At 45.9% G+C, this 20,593-nt stretch overlaps 1 protein-coding gene across 2 annotated transcripts in view; it reads left to right on the top strand.

Annotated features, from left to right (window-relative positions):
- Window positions 1-20,593, top strand: part of PIN1 (peptidylprolyl cis/trans isomerase, NIMA-interacting 1) — a 60,219-nt gene that overhangs the window by 31,124 nt on the left and 8,502 nt on the right. For both annotated transcript variants that reach the window (XM_035102429.3, XM_035102430.3), the window contains exon 3: window positions 13,646-13,753. In XM_035102429.3, the coding sequence (XP_034958320.1) occupies window positions 13,646-13,753 (108 nt within the window). The remainder of the gene's footprint in view (window positions 1-13,645; window positions 13,754-20,593) is intronic.

Below are 20,593 nucleotides of genomic sequence, written 5' to 3'. Positions count from 1 at the left end.
GTTTGAAAAGCCCGCGCGCGCGCGCTATCAATCTGCATGGGTTCCTGGTCCTGGCTGGCCCCAGGCGTGGCTTGAAAGGGTTGCTGGGGGAGTGGTTTCTCCTGCGACCGTGGGAACCAAGCCCGCTTTGCGCGCGTTGCTTGTTTGTCGCTCCACCGGGATTCCTGTCTCACCCCCACCGCCAGAGCCGCTTTGCTCAGCTGATCCATATCACTGGGCTTTGGACCTCTCGAGAGCTCATCCTTCACGTCCTCATGCAACCCCAAGTAGAACGCCGCTTGCATTGGGGGTGACCCTAATTCCCACCCCAATCTGTGCACCAGCATGGTGAATTTCGCCCAGTACGCGCGAACTGTCATATTTCCTTGGCGTAAATTATGAAGTTCCTCCTTAGTCTGGTCCATATGACTATCGGACGAATACATCGTTCTCAAACCTTCTAGAAATAGTTTGACATCCTTCATGCAAGGATTCTTTGTTGCGATCAACGGTCTTAGCCATTCCCTGGCTGCCCCGGTAAGGTGCTCCACAATAAACGCTACTCTGTGCTCATCATCAGGGAACTCAGCGTGGTGTAGCTCAAGAGCATACACCATCTCAGTCTCAAAGCCCTGATATTCCTTCGGGTCTCCATTGAACTTGCTCACTAGGGTCCCGGCTCTCCTTCCTGGCAGCACTTGGACTTGGGGTGCCCCTCCCGCCTTGTTTTTCTCTGCATCCAGCTTGCTTTGGAGGTCTACCGCCACCGCCCTTAATTCCTGCTCTCTTTCCTGTAGTGCTCTCACCTGTTCCGCCAGTTGTAGCCGGTCGTCCTGGACCTTCTTAGTCTCTTCTTTAGCTGCCTTCAATTCCCCCTGCGCCTGCAGCGACAGCTGCTGCAGTTCTTGCTGGGCTTGCTCCGCGATCTGCCGCCATCTCTCCGCCTCTGACACGCTCATCCCGGCAACTCCAAAGTAGCCCAAAAAAGACTTGGAGGTTGCTGTCACAGTGGCCGGAGTGGACTACTTCAGAGTAACGACGCTACGCAGCTCTGCATTTTTATTCTTTTATTGGTGCTGCGTATTTACAGTGCTGAAGTCATGCTATTTACACGGAGTGATGTGGTCAGTCGGTTTCAGAACCTCCAAGTGACTTTTGGCGCGTCTTTCCCCAGCACAAAAGTCTTGGAAGCCCCATCCTCTTTCCCCTCCTCTTCCGGCGTAATTCTGGAGTTGGGGGGATGGGTCTCCCCCCCTTACTTCCCCCTTCCTGTCCCACCTGGGACCCTGGCTCCGCTACCTTGCCTGAGCCTCGGACCCGACTTCCTGCTTCCCCACTGGAATCGGAGCTCCCTCTGCTTCCCCCTGTGGTCGGTGATGGGCTTGAACTCAGGAGGGGAGGGACTTCGCGATATCCCCTGTCCCTCACACCCCACTTGTCACTTTTTCCCAGGATGACAAGGAACCATTTGGGTATGGTCAGTCAACCAGATGCAAATCCACTTAGCAGTTACCTTGTTCAGCCCACATTTTACCAGTTTCCTAGCGAGAATATCATGGAGGACTTCGTCAAAAGCCTTACTGAAATCAAGATACACTATGTCCACAGCATTCCCCTGATTCACCAAGTGTGTGTGTATATATATGTATCTATATAATCTTTGCATGTACAAATGTGTGTAAAGCCTTGGTGACAAGCTCTTTTTAAAAAATGTGCAACAAGGTATATGGAGGAGTGTTCAGTCCTGTCAACATTCCCCTTTCCAGTCTGCAGTCTGAAATTCTACTGTCTACAAACCTGTGACCATCTCATCTGGTGTATGTGCAATATATGCCCCAAATGGTGATGATCTAAAATGTTCATAAAAATATCAAGGGCTAACAAAGAAGCCTCAAGTTGGACTAGAACAGAAAAGGGCAAAATAAAGTGGGAGGTGCTGCCCAGCACACCCTGTTCTGAGAAACAGTGTCAGATTGTGGTCATAGTATTGCATTGTGGGTGGAATGAGCTGAAAATAGGCAGAGCTGTATCAAACTTTGGCAAACCTCTGGACAAGGTAAGATGCTGGGTAGGAAAAGGAAGAATGTCTGCCAGTTTGCATTGCCTGTCCTTGTTCTAGAGCAGGCATCCCCAAACTGCGGCCCTCCAGATGTTTTGGCCTACAACTCCCACGATCCCTAGCTAAGAGGACCAGTGGTCAGGGATGATGGGAATTGTAGTCCAAAACATCTGGAGGGCCGAAGTTTGGGGATGCCTGTTCTAGAGTCTGTAGAGCTCCAGGAAAGGATAAGCATTGTTGCCAGACTTCTTTTTAGCTCAGTTCATCAAACCAGAACTGGGGCAACCCTTACTTGCTAGTATTTTGAATCATTTTGGAGCTGAGGGTTTCAAATGCGGTTCTCATGTAGCACAGACACTTGGGGAAAGGTCTCAAATCACTCTTGAATGATTCGGTGCCTCAAATGCCAGTTGCCACAATTTTGAGCTTGTTCCTTATCTACTTTCCTATTTTGCACTTTCTTTTGTAAAGCCACCTGAGAGGTTTGCTTGTATTTTCTTTGTAAAAATGTGTATTTTTATATTGAAAATAAAATTTGTATTTTAAGCCAAAGCCAATGTTCTTTAACACATTTTCATGTATGTTGAATGTTCTTTTCACTCGTGCGAGGGAGGCAAGAGGGCAACATAACTGTGGGTGTGAGAATAAGATACCACCTGCATATCTTCCACATGAAATCTGGTGCAGGGCTTGTTAGTTGGCCACCCTTCGCTTCAGCTTAATTGGATTCAGCTAATTTAAAAATACTAAAATGTTCTTCTGGAAACACCGGACTCCTGATTTTTTTGGGTCCTTGAAAGTAATAAAAGTTCAGCTCCTAGCAGGGTGGGAAGAACCTTAGGTGCCAGTATGGGTAAGTAGAAAGAAAAATGTTAGGGTCTAGGAATCCTCTGGCATCTGAGCTTCATGTTTCTCGCATCCATGAAGTCATCTGTTGTGGCGGGCACAGAACAGTAATTCCTACTTAGACATTCTTCAGTGTTTGATATTGTAAGCAATGAATAGAGCATGAAGAGTGGGTTCCTTGGATTGCTCCGTGGCTCCTCTCTTTTTGAGCTGCAGGGGTGGCAACAACAGTACCTTTCTCTGCGAGGGTTTGAGTTCTTTGTTTCTAGGCATGGCCTCCTCACGCAGCAGCATTTTGTATTTGTGATCCGGAGACCTATTCTGTGGTTTGCGTGCAAGTTGCTGGGAACGGAGCCCTTCCACATGCTTTCCTACCCAAATTGTGCAGCAGGAGAACTGGCCTGCCTGGGTTTAGAAGAGGGATGGGGAGAGCTATGCCTTCATGGAGTCTCATCTTTTTAGTGCCTTTGGGGAGTTCTCTCTTTTTGGAATTGTAGCTTCCTGTTCAGTCAGGGAATGAGGCTATGCAGTATTCGCAGCCATGGCCTCTGGTATTTCTAGCAGAATTTCCCTCCAGGTTTCAGGTTGTTAGAGAGGCGCAAGAGGAACTTGGGGCTGGAATTGTGGATTTGCAACATAGGTGGTACAACCGGTGCAGTTTCCATGCTAACGGCTGTTGAGTCGCCCTCCCCACACTAGCCCACAAGTGTCAGGTGGAATTTGGACATAATCCAGCAGAAGAAAATTCGATCGCAGTGGGGAAAAGTTTAAATGGGTGCTTAATTCCCCCATTGAAATCAAGACACGAACTTCAGGTAGATTGTACCTTTATTCCTCTCCTCCCTTGCTTTTAAGGACAGGTTCTCTTAAGAGACCTTGAACTCATTCAATCTGGGATTAAAGCAATGTACTGTATACACTTCTTGTTCTGAGTAGAATATTTTTTTAAACACTTTCCCATCCTAGAAAAACATAACCTTAAAATAAAATAAGAAAAGAAAAGAAAAGGATGCATGTTTCTCGTCCCTTAAAAGAATTCATATGTCTAGCCAGGGGTCCACAAAATGTATTTGCCAGATCACTGGAGGGAGCCATATATTTTTGTCTGGCAAACATATCTTGTTCTTGATTTTGTGCTAGACTTCAGAAATCCAACATAATGCCCAAAATGAGATCCTATCTGTTCTTCCAATACCAGCCAATATTTGTAGAGCCTGTGGTAGAAAAGGCACTAGACTTATTTCAGCTGTTGTCAGTGACCAAATCAATATATCACTTGGTTTGGAATTGCCCAGATAATTGGAGGGAAAATTTATTGGGCTGTATGACTTTCCATTCCTAGGACTGAATCAGAAATATAAGATGGGTTGAAAAACTGCAGTGAACCTGTATTTAGTCAAAGCCATTTGCACTCTTTTAATAAGTACAGAAGATTGCTCTCCTCAGCTGGATGCATTGTGCATTGCTATTCTTAGATTTTTTTTGGGGGGGGGGAACCCTTCAAGTGTGTAGTTATGAGAGTGGGGAAAGAAATTAACTTCTAAAAAATGGCTTTTGTGTTTTTGGCATTGACTGCACACAGACAAACACACACTGTTTCGGCTGAGCAGTTTTTCACTTCATCTTGTGGGATTGTGCTCTATGGGTTAGATATACTTGCATGTGAAAAGTCTTGCATGTTAAGGAGAAAGGCAGACTTGACACCTACCTGCCCGGTGCTTTCTCTGTGTGGTTTGGGGACAGCCATCCTACATGCAGTTGCCCCTCCTGCAGTCTGATGTGCTTGGCGTCCTCTCTGCATATTTGGAGTAGTCCTACAGTTGTTAAAAGGGAGAACATCATACTTGTAATTAGCTGAGGATGTTACCAAACTTTTACAAGACAGATGTTCAGTCAGGTGGCAAAGCTGCTAATAAGAGGAGTAGAAAAATTGATGACAAAATATAGCTTAAAAAAAGAAATTGAACTTAGATATAAAAAAAATCTGTGGGAGCATGTATGTTAATCATAAAGTGCTTAAAATCTGATTTTAATGCAAATGTATTAAAAGTACACCTAATTGAATCCATTTGCCTATAAAATGCAGCACTGAAGAAGGCATTTAAAATAGCAAATAGGGGTGAGGAAATTTTCTTTTGAGGTTAGCATTGTAGATCAGAAGTTACAGGCTTTGAGGGGGTTAGAATCCATGAGATTTCATCCATGCCAGATTCATCTACTGAACCCATCTGGATAACTTTGTAATTCTTATGACTTCTAAATTTGTTGTACAGTGGTACCTCGGGTTAAGAACTTAATTCGGTCTGGAGGTCCGTTCTTAACCTGAAACTGTCCTTAACCCGAGGTACTACTTCCGGGTTAGCAGAGTCTGTAACCTGAAGCGTCTGTAACCTGAAGCGTCTGTAACCCAAGGTACTATTGTAGTGGCATACATGGGGTAGATAGAAATTGGTATTTTGAAGGTATTGTTTTTTTTGTAAATATACAACAAAATACCTACTAATACATCTTTCTAAGATTCTCGCTTTTATCTTCAAATAACACCCTCCATGGGTACAAAAATCAGGATTGTTCTTATTTAAGGTTCGCAGCATCCAGTGGAGTCCCATGCAATCAGGTTTTGAGATTTACGGCGGGAACCAGTTCTCAGTCCAAGAGAGTTGGAGGCAAATATTGTGGTTGAGGACAGCTTTGGGTCTAAATTCCAGAAGCAGCAGCTAACGGTCAGAGCATTTTCTGGCAACTAATGTAGTCTAGGACAGGCAATGAAGACAGTCCCACAGGCAGCAGCAAAAGCCAAGAGGTAGGTAGCATAACCCGAGAGGCAGAGGCAAGGGATCATAGCTGCCAAGTTTTCCCTTTTCTCGCGAGGAAGCCTATTCAGCATAAGGGAAAATCCCTTTAAAAAAGGGATAACTTGGCAGCTATGCAAGGGATCAGGTTCTGGAAAAGGAGTTGGATCTTAGCCAGACAGACTTCGCGGGTGAGCTTTCTCTGACAAGTGAGCAGATTCCATTGTTAGGACTTTCTGGGCCGGGATGGTTGGTTGATAGCACACTCAACTGATTGCTGGGGCCAGTGCAGCAGCCGGGATGGTGCTTTTAACCCTCTTCAAGGTTTGTGTTCAGCTCACAGCATGGGTGGCAAAGGTGAGCTCTGGTTTGATACCCCTTTCTACCTCCACCCCCTCCAGGGGAAAATATTTCAGATTGTTTGTCTTATTCCCTTCACTTCCTCATTGGTCACGTAAATGCTGGCCTATTAAGTTGGTTCTAGGCGAAGTACCTGCAGAGTCATAGAATCACAGAATTGCAGAGTTGGAAGAGACCATGAGGGTCATCTAGTCCAACCTCCTGCAGTGCAGGAATCTTTTTCCCAATGTGGGACTGTAACCCATGACACTGAGATTAAGTGTCTCATGTTCTATCAAAATAAAAAAAATCCTTCAGTAGCACCTTAAAGACCAACTAAGTTTTTATTTTGGTATGAGCTTTCGTGTGCATGCACACTTCTTCAGATACACTTGAAACAGAAGTCAGACCCATATGTATATACAGAGGGTGGTGGTGGGTATTCATTAGCAAGCTTAAAACCATGGAGCCACCTGGAATGAACAGAGACATAGGATTCTTATCTCATTATACATGATCAAGCTTTCCTTAGCACCTCAGCCCTTGCTTTCCCCCCCCCGCAAGACCAATTGCAGTCATTAACAGTCGTTAACAGTCATCTACAGGTTTACCACTCCTATCAGCCCATCACCCATTCCCATCACCCCCACCCCCCACCCTCTGAATATATATAAGGGTCTGGTTTCTTCTGTTTCAGTGTATCTGATGAAGTGTGCATGCACACGAAAGCTCATACCAAAATTAAAACTTAGTTGGTCTTTAAGGTGCTACTGAAGGAATTTTTTTATTTTGTTTCGACTCAGACCAACATGGCTACCTACCTGTAACTTAAAGGTGAGTGTTAGCAGTTGGCTGTTTGATATAACCAGGATGGTTAAGGCAGAAATCTGTTTTGCTTTCCAAGTGAGAGTTTGAATTCTCTCCCCGTCCCCTCTTAAACAAAGGAAAGGAAACTGAACTTTTAAATAAGGTAGGTAGCTGTGTTGGCCTGCTGTAGTCGAAACAAAATAAAAATATTCCTTCCAGTAGCACCTTAGAGACCAGCTAAGTTTGTCATTGGTATGAGCTTTTGTGTGCATGCACGAAATCTGAAGAAAGCTCATAACAATGACAAACTTAGTTGGTCTCTAAGGTGCTACTGCTTGGCAGGGGCTTGGACTGGATGGCCCTTGTGGTCTCTTCCAACTCTATGATTCTATGATTTTTTAAAATTTTGTTTGAACTTTTAAAGTTACACCAAGCAACCATGCCCAACAGATTGTATCCAACAAAGTTGTTCTGTTGGTGCAAGGACTTCCCACAACTTTCCCTGCCTCTCCGACACTCTGGAGCAGATTTGTGGGGGAGCCTGGGGTGTGTGCAAGGAGAGGGAGCACAAGAGCACGCCTGTTGTGCAAGCAGAGCAATTGTGTGAAATACAACCAGGTGTATGTGAAGATTCACCACAGCTCCCAAAAGCTGGGGCAGCCTTCCTTCTAGTCGGGCTGTTCCTCAGCTTGGCTTTTCTTGAACTCCTAGAGCAAACAAGATGGTATGCTGTTGTAGAGGAGGAACACATTGCCATTGTTTCCTTTACCTTGAGCAAACTTTGGCATCCTGGGATTGTTGAGAAGTTCCGTTTGGATGCAGACCACGAGAGGCTTATCAGCCAAGCGCTGTCCTAGAACCACATATTCCATTAGAAGTTCTGATAACCAGCTTTTTCTGTGCATGTTATCTTTCTCGGATAGAAGGCCAAGCCAATGAAAATTTGTTGCTGGGTGCAGCAGCAGAAGGCTTCCATCATCTGATAACATTATGGAGAGAGACATTTTAATCTTGTTTTGTATGGGATCCTGATGTAATTCTTATATTCAAGTGATATTTAAAATGTATTAAAGTACCGGTTTGATAGCCCCAGAGATGGGAGTGCTTTTGCTATCAGATAATTTTTGTGTTAGAGCAATCTTCTGTGTCACCTTAAGGACAGAGGAAAAAGCGTGATTAAAACTTATTTCATCTAGCTCTCCTGCTGTGAGGTTGATAAAACCCATTAGGAATTCATTCATTTGTCTCTTTTATTATCATTGTTTCTTTTTTTATATGAAATGCCATGATCAGGAGAGCTGGGCGTGGGGAGAATCTATTTTCTGTCAACAGCTGCATCTGTCCTTGATAAACACCATTTGTGGTAAAGGTCATAGGAGCTTGCATATAATTATTTTAAAATGGCAGTGTGCATTTTTGCTCGATAACGGTATTAAGGGAGATTGATACTGTTGACTTGGCAAGAGCAGTCTGTTATTATCTTCCTAAAAATGAGCAGGTGAAATTATGAACAACAACAAATATCTCACTAAAGAATTTATTGCATGAATGCCCACCTTAGCCACAATCAAACAGCTGAGCCTCATTGAATTTCTCTCAACAAGCCTACCATACCTGATGAACATAATTTTAGCCTAGAATTGTTTAAATAGATCCCCTGGGAAGCATCAGTTTGACAGGCGTATCATCATCGTCTTTCATGTTATTGTTTAGACAATTTTAACTCTGATATTACTGTGTTTTTCTTAAACACCACTGTGGAGGTTGAGAGTTGTCAAAGGGCTTGTGAGTGTGTGTTAGATTTTTGTTGTGTTTATATCTAGGCTTGTAAATAGCCTCTTACCTGATCTCCTGCGGCGAATAGGAATCTGGTGGAGGTGCCCCCCCCATCTGTGTGAGCAGGAGGCTGGTGTAGAAAATGTTTGTGGGCTACTGATTTTACTTTGGTGGACTTCTTTCCAAAACTGTATATCTCTGGGTAGATAAATCTTAACGTGCTGTTCCCTGGGGGTCCTGTTGAAAAACTTCAGCTGCTTTTCTGCAAAATCCTTCAGAACTCCAGCAAGAGTGACTTGTTCTGCCTTAGCAGCTGGGGCAGCGAGCAGGGTGCAGGGAGAGAGCGATGGGGAAGAAAGCCTGGGTCCTTCTCACCACCAGCATGCAGACTTCAACCACTGATGCGGAGGGAAGTTGGACCTCAACAGAAGAATGAGGTCTTCAGCACCTCTGTTTATAGGAGGCATCTCATAGAATGACTTCTGTGGGTGGTTTTGTTTTGTTTTGTTTTAGTACAGTGGTACCTCTACTTACGAATAACTCTACTTACGAATGTTTCTACTTACGAATGGAGCTCCGTCCGCCATCTTGGATGTGGTTAGATAGGATTTTATGTGTGTTCGGAACGCATTAAATTCGTAAGTAGAGGTACCACTGTATATGGAATTAAACAAATAATGAGAGGATACTAGATGTCACACTGAAATACCGTGTTTCTCATATTATAAGACATGTCTTATATTTATTTTTTCCTCAAAAAAACACACTATGGCTTATTTTCAAGGGATGTCTTATTTTTTCGCTCCTCCTCCTGCTGCGGCCGGCATTGCTGCTGCGCCTATCACTATGTCTTATTTTCGGGGTATGGCTTATATTCCTTGAATGCTTAAAATCCTGCTATGGCTTATTTTATGGGTATGTCTTAAAATATGAGAAACAGGGTAGTGTAGTGTCTATTGGATGCATAGTATTGGATGCACAATTAGAAAAAAATGCCTCAGAGATATTGAAGAGTTGCTGATAGCTGAGCTAGATCTACAAAAACCCTGGCTTGGTAGTAGCTTCCTCTTCCGCTCATGTTTCAGAAGGGATATTTTGCTGGCTGCATTGGGCTGTTAGCAGTGTTTCCTTTGGCCCTAACATCCCCAGGGTGGGAATTCTGTGTGCTAGAAAACCAGAATTGTCCACAGGAAGGCAGTCAGGTGAGAGTCAAACTCCTCCTCCTTAAATAGCAGGGTTGGCAAACACGACCCCTTTCTCAAAGAGGACCTGTTCTTCCAAATGGCAGCAGGGCTACAGAGTGGTTCCTGCTGAATGGGGCTGCACTGCAACCAGCTTGGCTGCGTCAAGACAAACCAAGAAGCCATTAGCCCTGGTAACAGCTGCCCTTTTCCTGAGTTTGCTGCATTGCTTGCTCTTGCAAGTGTTTCTTCCTCTCCTCTGACTCTCCTGCTCTATATTAAGTGGGAGGCAAATCAAACCACATGGCTCAGCTGTGAACTAGAGACTCAACATGATCTCTCCTGCCCAAGTATAGAGGGGTGGTGCTTCTGATTGGCCGCAATCCTGCGTGCCTCATTTGCTGTGCTAGATAAAATCAGCATCCTGTGCCCAGGCCCATGAAGTCACCGGGCTTGGAAGGCAACAGGGCAGATGGCCTGCGAAGCAAAGTGCTTGGCATCTAGGTTGTTGCAGTTGAAATCTTAGTGCTGGGCACAGCCTCCCCCAAACCATGGTGGGAGGTGGCTCTGCTGGAACCGTATAATGGAACAAGTGAAAACTGGCAAGAGGGAATGAACATGACCAAAGGAGCCTTCTGACTTCCCGTTACTAAATGGGACAGGGAGCAGGGGAAGAGAATTCATCCACTATCTTGGTCAAGGCAGGGCCAGGTGAGGCAAGGTGAGGCAACTGCCCTGCCTCAGGCGGCAGGATCCGCAGGGGCAGCAGATTCGGCCTCCAAGGAATACATTGCCCACTGCTGCTACTGTTTCTGAGGTGGCACATCCTTGGAGGCTTGGTCTGGGGTTGGGTGGAGACCAGCAGTGCGTCCAATTTGCCCAGAGGCTGCTGTGCAATGTCTTCTCCACAGCTGTCTCTAGCTGAATAGGAGGCTCTGGTCTCCTTCTAACCCTAGGGAGGAAATGGCCGGGGCTGCCCTGGGAGGTCTCCAGAGCCCTGCAGTTGCCTGGCATGATTCTCAGTGGGCCTCTTTTCTCCCCATGGCTGCCTTTGATTCCTACTTTGAGCAATGGGTAATGTTGATTTGACACCCCTGCTCCCTCGTTTCTGATGTAGATCTTACTCCTTGCTTGTTTCTGATACAGATCTTCATTCACTCCTTTTTCCCTGGCAGGGAGAGGGCACCATTTTGTGGTTCAACTCAGGCGTCCAAATGTCTTGGGCTGGCCCTGGGTAAAGGCTGATGGGAGAACAGGGAGACAAGGGAGGAAGACACGCCTCTGATCATTCCCCAGGGACTCTTGCTTCCTCTGCCCTTCCCATTCTGGCTTCTGATTTAAGGCAGCTGCAGGTGAGGACAGCGCTGAAGCTGAGGATGTCCAGAATCCTAGAATCGTAGAACAGTAGAGATGGGACCCCGAGAGTCATCTAGCCCAACCCCCTTCAGTGCAGGAACCGAGGACAGGTCACAAGTTAGAACTGAAGGTTATCTCAGGAGAGCTTGGGGCATGGATGGCTTTGGGTGAAACACCCATAATTTCTGCAACCCGTGGCAGGCTGCACCGGAGTAGCCTGCCAGCCCCAGGCCCTCGGCAGCTTGGTGCGAGGGGGAATCAAACCCAGGGACCTGACTCTGCCCTGGCTGGGTTAATCTGGTTGTCTCTTAAGCTTCTCTTGTGTGAAAAATCTATCCATCATGTAATTCAAATTTGCTGCAGTGGAGAAGCAGATGGCTCCTCGGTCCTTGCTCACGTGAGCTGCCTGAATTGGCATATTCAGACTAAGTGTCTCCCCTCTCCCACCTTCAAAATAACTGTTCTTAGTCAACCCAAAATATCACAGAGGCATTTGGCTTCTACGCAGGTGCTGCTGATCTGCATAAACACTTTTCACTGCAGGAAAGCAAACAGGGAGTGATTCCAGACTCCACTTCTAGAATAGATGATTGTAAAATCCAACTCGGAAACCTCCATTCATCTTTTTGGACAGTGGCATGTTTTGTATTTTCAGTCTTCTGTATATTCTTCCACTTCTACAGCTTATGCACTGGTAACATCTTCTCAACTCCCTTGCAGGTGACAAGCAGCAGGGCAAAATTTTAAGATGGCCGGGGAGGAGAAATTGGAGGCCCTGTGGTGTTCTGATCCTCCTGTGCTGTGATCCCCTCTTGAGGGTTGCATACAACATTGGGCAGATGATAAAACACAGTTCTGTCCACTTTTGTAGCTAGCCCTGTCTGGTTTATAAAAGGCTGGCAAGAGTGAGCAGGGCTATAGCTGTTTTGCTGTATGATTTTCCTGTTTCTGAAAGGAATCTTCTACAGCACAATCCTGGGCATCTCTACACGAAAGCCAGTCCCCTTAAGTTCAATGGGGCTTCCTGCCAGCTAACGGTGTATAGCAGACTTCGCCAACTGAGTGTCCTCCACTAGAAGTTCCATCAGCCCCAGTGAGTGCCACCCTCGCTTCAGGAGCTCCTCATGGCTTGGAACTGTCCCTCTCAGTCCCACAGCCACACATTGCATAGATGTGCAGTGGCAGAGGTCCCAGATTCCACCTTTGGAGAGCAACCATCAATCAGTGTGGTCTTCCCTAGCTTGGTACTCTCCAGATGTTGGAGTACAGCTGCTCTGGTGGGTGATGTTAGGAGCGGAAGTCCAGAACACCCAACCAGGTCGAAGAAGGCTGGTGTATAGGATTGCAGTCCTAAGTCTTATGTAGAGGCAGTGTAGTGCACTGGTTGGAGTGTTGGGCTTGAAGCTGGGAATTCCGGGTTCAAATCCCCATGCCTGGCCCACCCATGAGGCAAGGTGAGGCTACTGCCTCAGGCAGCAGGATCCACCAGGGCAGCAGATCTCAATGCTGTCCTTCCTTCCCCCTGGTTCCAGATGTAGATCTTCCCTCATCTCTTCTTCCCTGGCACCATTTTGGGGCCTGCCTCAAAATCCCTACAAAAGCCCTTCAAATCGCTACTCATTGGGTCACCCTCATTGGGTCACCCTCTCTCAGGCTGTAATCCAACTCCACAGGCTTGCTGTGAGAATAATCTTGTGCACTGTCCTGAGCTCCTTGAAGGAGCAGCAGGATACAATTGTGAACCAGGTTTCTACAGCTGACACAGTGACAGTGGTTTAAAAAACTGATTTAAGGTTTAATGTTTTACTATTTTTTATGTGCTGTAAGCTGCCCAGAGTGGCTGGGGAAACCCAGCCAGATGGGTGGGGTATAAATATCATCATCATCGTCATCTTCATCATGGTATACTTAGAAAAATGCAGAAGCCAGTATCCAACCCCCCCTGCACCATTGCTTTTGTGCTCCCAAGAAAAGTAGAGTTTCTTGAGAAGTTTTGCCATTTGCACAGTGGATTGCTTCTGAAACAGAACTCTGCTGTTCAAAATGAGGAAGCATCTCCGAGGGTGGAACAAAACCTTTGGGCATGCCTGAAGTAGCTCTTTCAGTCTTGCTTTGGTATCTTCGTCATATCTGCTAACGAAGGTTGAACATTGGGTAGAAAGACAATAGAAAATCAACACAAACTAAGGATGTCATCAGGACAAGACGATTTGTGCTTATGTGTAAACTATGTGCAAACTTTAAAAACACAACAAATTGTCAGAACTCAGCAGCTTAGGCAGAACTTGATCAATTGCTGCTCCTTTTGGATATAAATTGAATGATGATGATGATATAGTTAAATTGTACTGTTATTAACTGGACACAGGAACATTGTACACTAACACTGTTGTAATACACACTAAGATGCTAAACCACATTTCTGGGTTCTACCACTTTGGACAGCAGGTGGGAGCTTTCATGATTCTCCATTGCCTTGACTTAGTCTCCAATTGCTCTCTTGCCCACAGGCTACATCCAGAAGATTAAATCTGGGGAAGACTTTGAATCCTTAGCATCACAATTCAGTGACTGCAGCTCAGCCAAGGCAGGAGGAGACCTGGGTGCTTTTGGAAGGGGTGAGTAGAGCAAGGGTTTCACATGGTCCATTGTGTGAACTGCCCTGAGACGCTATGATGAAGGACGGCATATAAAACTAATCAGTCAACAAATGATAAATACCACTCCCCAAGCAGAATGAGGTGTTAAAAGGAGGACTGCCAAGCCTGCCCCTCTCTGATGAGAGGTTTCTTTCTGCACACACCTTACAAGAAATGGAGTTACTTCGGACACCAAGCCGGTTGGATGCCTTGGAATACAGTGAATCATGAAGTCAGTGATGGTGCTTCGAATCACTCACGTTGTAGGCAAGCACTGGGTTATTGGCTCCCCCGTTTGAAGAGGCACACACTGATTGAAAATAGCTCTGTGCTGAGCCTCAGCCGCCTTGGCTAATAACAGTGCAGACCTTGCTGGACAGATGGTGCATTAGGAAGCAGGTTCCCCAGCACAATTGATGTGGCCTCGATAATAGCACTGTAGAGAGAAAGGCCAGCTTATTTTCCCTGTATAAAATGTGAGGGCCCCTCTCCATTCTCTTGTCCTCAGCCGCCTTGGAGGAGGCAGCCTCCGTCCTGGGTGTCTTGAGAGTCCTGGCACACTGACAGGGAGAGACTCTCCTTGGCACCAGCCACAACTCTTTTATATCCTTCAGGGCTGCTGTTGTTGAGGGCCACTTGCCCATGGCAGGGACTGCATACTGGTGTTGTGCAGAGCTGATGATGAGCAGAGACAAAAGTGTTCTGGATTAACTCATAAAGCTTGTCCGCTTTCAACTGTCAACTTAGATTAGAATTCCCATTCCTATGCAGGCCTACTTAGAAGTAAATCCTGCTTCAGCGCCTCTCAGCTTATCTTCCTTTGCCTTCTTTCTGCGCTGCAGCTGGTTCCCCTTTTGCTAGACAAATGTAGGTTTTGTGATCGGAGATTTTTATGGCCACACTTTGCAAGACGAAGCGGCGGCCATAGAAAACCTCATCGTCTTGCGAGGCAACCTCCGATCGCAAAGCCTATTCGTTAAGCAAAAAATTCATCTTACAGGGCATTCGTCTAGCGAGGCACCACTATAATTCCTAAGTGAGAAGAATTCTGATCCTCTTGTGCTGCCCCCACCCACAAGCACATAGCAGAAGTCTCTCAAGTTGTTCTTAAAATTACTGGGGGACAATGATATACTGCCCCTTCCAATTATTCTGAAGTTGTTTGCGGGGGGCACATTTTAAAAGCCACACCTTGGCCCATAGCTTCCCACTCCCTGTCTGTTTTTCCACTGCTGTGGTTGCCCTGTGCCATGGCTGGCCTTGCCTTCTAGGCTCTCCAGTCTGACTTACTAAGGGTTTACGGGGAGGTGGGGTATCCAAATGTACCTGCACTTACTCCAGCAGCACGGTATCATATCCAGCCAAGCCAACAATGGCAGAATAGCCCCACGAAGCCCCCTGCAATTTGTCTGCTTTAAGAGGCAATGCCTCTTGAGGTGTATCTTCCCAGGATTGAGTGCTGTCTTGTGGAGTCAAACCTTGGGGGAAATGCTGCCAGTCTCTTTGGCTCGAGTGTCCTCAGAGTGGTTAGCTCAGCATGCCTGCTGGAAGCCAAGGGCTCATCACCTTGGACACGGCAAGGCTGTTTACATCCTCCTCTTGCCTGTGCTTGACTTGCTGCGACTATGACAAAGAGAAATGCGCAGAGAGGGCACTGTTGTGCTGTGCGTGCATGCTGCTCCAAGTCTCTTATCTGGACTTTGTTGTGGTCATGCTGTGTTGCTGTGCTCTTGAAAGGAGTTTGGAGCAGTTTCAGAAGAGAAGGATCCTGGTTAAGTGAACTGGCGTCTCTGGCCTCAAACAAGCCGCTCACAAAAGTTCTTTTGCTATTATTGTGGTGTTCCAGGGCATTATAGGCTGAGCACTGCATCACCTGCCCTCTTGCTCCCCAAAGGATCACAGGGAATTGACCGGTCTTTCCCATCAGTTAAAACTTAAGGCCTTTCTCGACTTTGTTCATATGATTAAGCTTTCTGTCTACAGCATCACATCAGCTGAGGCATGGCTTCTTTCCTTCAGCAGGCTTCCGCTGTGTGTTTTGTATTAAAGGATACCTGCTCTTTAATGATTTTGCCATGTGGAGGTTGTTCCTCCTCTGTATCGCACCCCCCTGCTGTGTTATACATTTCATTGATCATCTGTCCTAGCCATTGACCCAGCATCATAGAGCTGGAAGGGATACTATGGGCTATCTAACTTCGCCCCTAGGCATGTGGCCTAAGGGTGCTGGGTTTCATCCTGAAACTGAAGAAATGAGATATCCTTGGTGGGCTGCTTCTGCTATTTCCCCAAATTCTTCAAGTTTGCCAAAAGCAGCTTGGGGAAAATGAAGTAGTGCCCAGAGATGCCCAGAGTGCTTCTGTTGCTCAGAGATAGATCTTCAATGCCTTGGACAAGCTCTCCTGTCTTTCACATTTCATGTTACTTATTTTCAGACCTGAGTATGCCATGGGTTGTATCCTGTGGTGCTGAGAAAAGGCGCTTTAATTCACTGGAGCTGGAAGACTGGCTGTTTTTATTCTTATTCACCTGACCCCACCCCCACCCCTGGAGCCCTCCAAAGAGCCCCACAGGTCTCTTAACCAGACATGGGGAGGCTGCAGGGGGAATTGGCACAAGCAGCCTTCCTTCCTCACTCTGTTGATGGAAACCTCCGTGGGATCAATGTGCCTTCAGTCCGCGGATGCAGCTCCCCTTACACTTCACACTAAAAGGGGCTGTAGCTCAGGAAAGGGGTACGTTGTTTCCATGGGGACACCCCTCCCCCACCCCGCAACCGGCAGCATTTTCCAAGAGAAGGGACTACAGGGAGCAGGCAATGTATGCACCAGGAGCAAGGGAAGCAGGTGCGCAGACGTTTGCTTATTGTAAATAGTACGTTCTGCTTCTGCTCATGATGGGAAAGAGCAGAGACCATTCCTCACTGCTGAAGCCCTCCAGTTTGCCAGTTCTGTTGCAGCCCAAGCTTCTGAAGTCATGCTTGCAGGCTTAAAGGCCTGAAATTGGCTTTTAAAAATGGGGGTTGTGACTGGTGCCATTTTCTGTTCTTGCATGGCACAAGTTCTGGATATTGGGTGGGGGAGGGCATTGGATTACACTGGACAAGTGAGAGGGATTTAGGATTAAAGAGCAACACTGGGGACAATTGAAAGTGATGTAGACCAGTGTTTCTCAACCAGTCCCTAGCTAGCAAGACCAGTGGTCAGGAATGATGGGAGTTGTAGTCCCAAAACATCTGGAGGCACACTGGTTGAGAAACACTGATGTAGACAGTGGACCTCATCTATCTATCTATGGTGCTTTTGAGTTCGTATCTTGAAACTGTCCTGCACCAAAACTACTTTTTAAACTTGAAAGTTAAGGCTCTGAGAGTCTCAGTGAGCAAGACTAGCCTGTCCATAGGGTCACTTGTCCTCAAGGGGGAACTGAGCCACCAACACAATAAAATAAATTGTATGAAATCTGTTTTGCGTGTCTGTGCATTATTCTGGGGAGTGAGTCCCCAGATTTCAGCAGATTCTGCAAGGGGTTCAGGACCCCCAAAATGGTTATGAACCACTGATTCCAGAACAGTGAGTCAGTAGACCTTGGCACTCTCCCAGTGATAGCTTTTCAGGAGCACAGCAGGGCTTAAAAGCGTCTCCACAGCAAGTGACCAAGTGACCTGGATAGTTGCTTCGCACAGCACACCCTCAAGCAGGAGGGTGGGTTTCTGTCGGGAGCCTGATTGGAGACGGGTGGCAAGTTATGAGGGTCCCTCTGGCCCTGTGTGTTGCCAATGTCATTTGTGGAAGCACTTCAAGGCCAAGAGGCTGTTTCAGACTTTGATGAAGTGGGGGAAGTATTCTCTGGATTTTGACTCGGTTGAAAGAAAAGTCCAAGACTTTGGTGGCCATGGAAAGGAGTCCATCTTTGAATAGTGTCAATTTACAGGACGGTGGGGGCAGAGGAAGCCCCTGGCTTCACCCAGGATACATTTATATAACCAAAGCTCTTGTGGGCATCTCCCAATGCCATAATCCCTAGTAGGGTTGAAAAATGCCTTGGAAAATATGGCTGTATGGCAGCCCACGTTGCTAAAAAACCCAGCATTTTTTGCAATTTTTGTCTAAAAAGCTCAACAAACTTCTTTTCTGCCTTGCCTCTCTAGCATTGGTTTGTGTTTGTTTAGCTGCTAGCCAAGACACTGCTAACTTTATCTAGCCAAAACTTCTTGTCAGGAATCCGAAGTCTTGATTTGCATGGAGACAGTGTTTTAATTGCTCTTCATCTTCATTTCCATGCAGGGTGCTGTTTTGAAGACAAATGGCAAGAATTTCTTCCTCAGTCAAATATTTCCTGTTTTTTTTTAAGGAAAAGAAAAAAAGGATGGTTGCTAATATTGTCACATTATGGATTGGGAAGTAATGAAACAGCCATTAATCTTGGGCTGCTGGTGACCGGTTGTTTGGTCTCATTTAGGAACTGTCAGCTTCAGGCATGATCCTGGGTAACGTACAGAGGGAGATGCTTTTAGATATGCAGCAAAGCTGCTGGAGTCCCTTTTGTCCACTGGGGGGCACTAATGGCACAAGCAGCTGGTCTGCTCTTCCCAACGCTGCCAGTCTCCTTCTCCTTATTCGTTTTGGGGGGCTGCAAACCATAATTTATGAGAGCTATGAATCCTGGTTACGTTTAGAGATGGAACGGCTCAAGCATTCCCATTTATCTTCTTCAAAAAATATTCCAAGTAATTGACGTTTCCTCTTTTGGCTTTATTGAAGCCCAGGCTGGGAGACTAAACTTGTTTTTCCTCATTCTGAAATGAAGATTTCTTGGCTTGAGAGTGAAATTGCCTTTTAAAAAGATCAAGTTGGGGAAGGGTTGGAATGGGGCAGAGGAATGTGCATTCTTAGAGGCAAAAGGAATCTCTCTCTCTCCCTCTCCCTCTCTCTCTCTCTCTCTCTCACACACACACACACACCCCAAACTAGTTTGTACATGGGTATGCAGTACCCTGGAAGCATTATAAGGACCACCTCCCTGCCAGCCAACCATGATCCCCCATGCCTTGGCACTTGGGCTCCATCCTCCCCACCTGTTAGAGGAACATCACTTCTTCCTGACAATTCTGTTGAATCCTCTGGCTATGCTACTTCATTTCCAACCTCAGATCTTGGTTCCACCAGCAGTCTGTGACCCCAGTGCTCCATCGTTTGAGGAAAGCCTGGCACCATAGCTTTTCCATAAGCCTTTTGCTGGTAAAACATCTTCTACCTGCATCCACCCCGGCAAATGTTGGATTTTTATTGTGTGAAATTTCATCTTAGCTCTGTGGGTCCTCGTTTCTATTTTGTTGTTGAGGGCTTCCTGGGTGTGGGCTCTTCTTATGTATGCAGCGTTGTGTGAGCAACAGTGCCCTGCTCTTCAGAGATTCCACTTAAAAGCTGCCCCAGCATTATCCCAAACAGGCAAGGGCCCAGGGCGTGCTTGAATGAGAATTTTTCACAGCACCTCCTTGTTTCCCAGGAATAACCCTATCTACTGAGCCACAACTGCTACATCTGTCATAGAGGACCCTGGCAGCCTGTATTTCTCAAGTTGCTGAGAACCCTCTTAGAAATCCATCACTCTCTGGCAGAGCTACCATTTGGGGGGGGGTATTTGGGGGGTTCATGACAGCTGAAACAGTCTGTTCTGTTTGCATCCTGCTAATATAGTTAGGGATTCTTTTCACTCTGTCCTGGTTTAAGGAGAATTTGCTGGAGCAGCCTTTGCCAGCCTGGTGTCCTCCAGATGTTTTGGATAACAATTCCTGTCAGCTCTGGACATCACAGCTCGGGGGCTGATGGCAGTTGTATCCTAGAACATCTGGAAAGGTTGGCAGTGGCTGCTATCATTTTGCTTTGAAAGACCCCACTTCATACATTTGCATATAAAAATAGTTTTGAAGAGGAGGCATACTTAGCATTGAGGTCATGCAAATCTGTGTCCTGTGTGAGAGAAAAGGGGGATATTGCTTCTAAGATGATGACTACAATTTGCAGTAATTATAAATCACAACCACTAGCTTCAACGAGACGTAACTTACCACAAAGCTCATTCCTGAAACTTACCTGGTTGGTGTTTATATATCTTATTTTGCATCCTTATTTTATGTTATCTGACTATTTGAGTCGTTCATTCCTCAATGGATAATTGTGAATCTACTAGCCAGGCAGCAGGGACACTTATTTTCATACAGAAAAGTTGATCTAACCAAGGAAAGTAGGTGTCCTGGAAAGTTGCTGACGCTATTCAAGTACTAGCTTATCTTGCTTGGTGCATGTGTACAGAAACATCCAATTACAGTGGTGCCTCGCTAGACGAAATTAATTCGTTCCACGGGTCTTTTCTTATAGCGAAAAATTTGTCTAGCGAATCCCATAGGAATGCACTGAATTTTTTTTCGACTTTTTTTTTGCCCATAGGAACACATTAATTGAATTTCAATGCATTCCTATGGGAAACCGCGATTCACTAGACGAATTTTTCGTAAAACGCATTCGTCTAGCGAGGCAAGCTCCACTCGAAAAATCCTTTCGTTAAGCGGAAATTTCGTTAAGCAGGGCATTCGTTAAGCGAGGCACCACTGTATTTAGTGTAAGATAGTATGGGATTTTTTTGTGTTACAGCATCTAATTAGCATCCATATTTATTCTGGAAGTATGTGTGTTACCAAATGAGAAATATACTTACAATTAATGATATATCCAATTACAAAATGAGAAACAATTTAAATAATTGGTTTACATTGCACCCCTCCCCCCTCTCTCTTGTGGGTGGTGGTAATTACAATTA

Source organism: Zootoca vivipara, chromosome 2 (assembly GCF_965207765.1).
Source record: "Zootoca vivipara chromosome 2, rZooViv2.hap1.1, whole genome shotgun sequence".
Lineage (NCBI taxonomy): Eukaryota > Metazoa > Chordata > Lepidosauria > Squamata > Lacertidae > Zootoca > Zootoca vivipara.
Note: the sequence above shows the minus strand (reverse complement) of the source record. Positions and strands in the feature narration are given on the sequence as shown.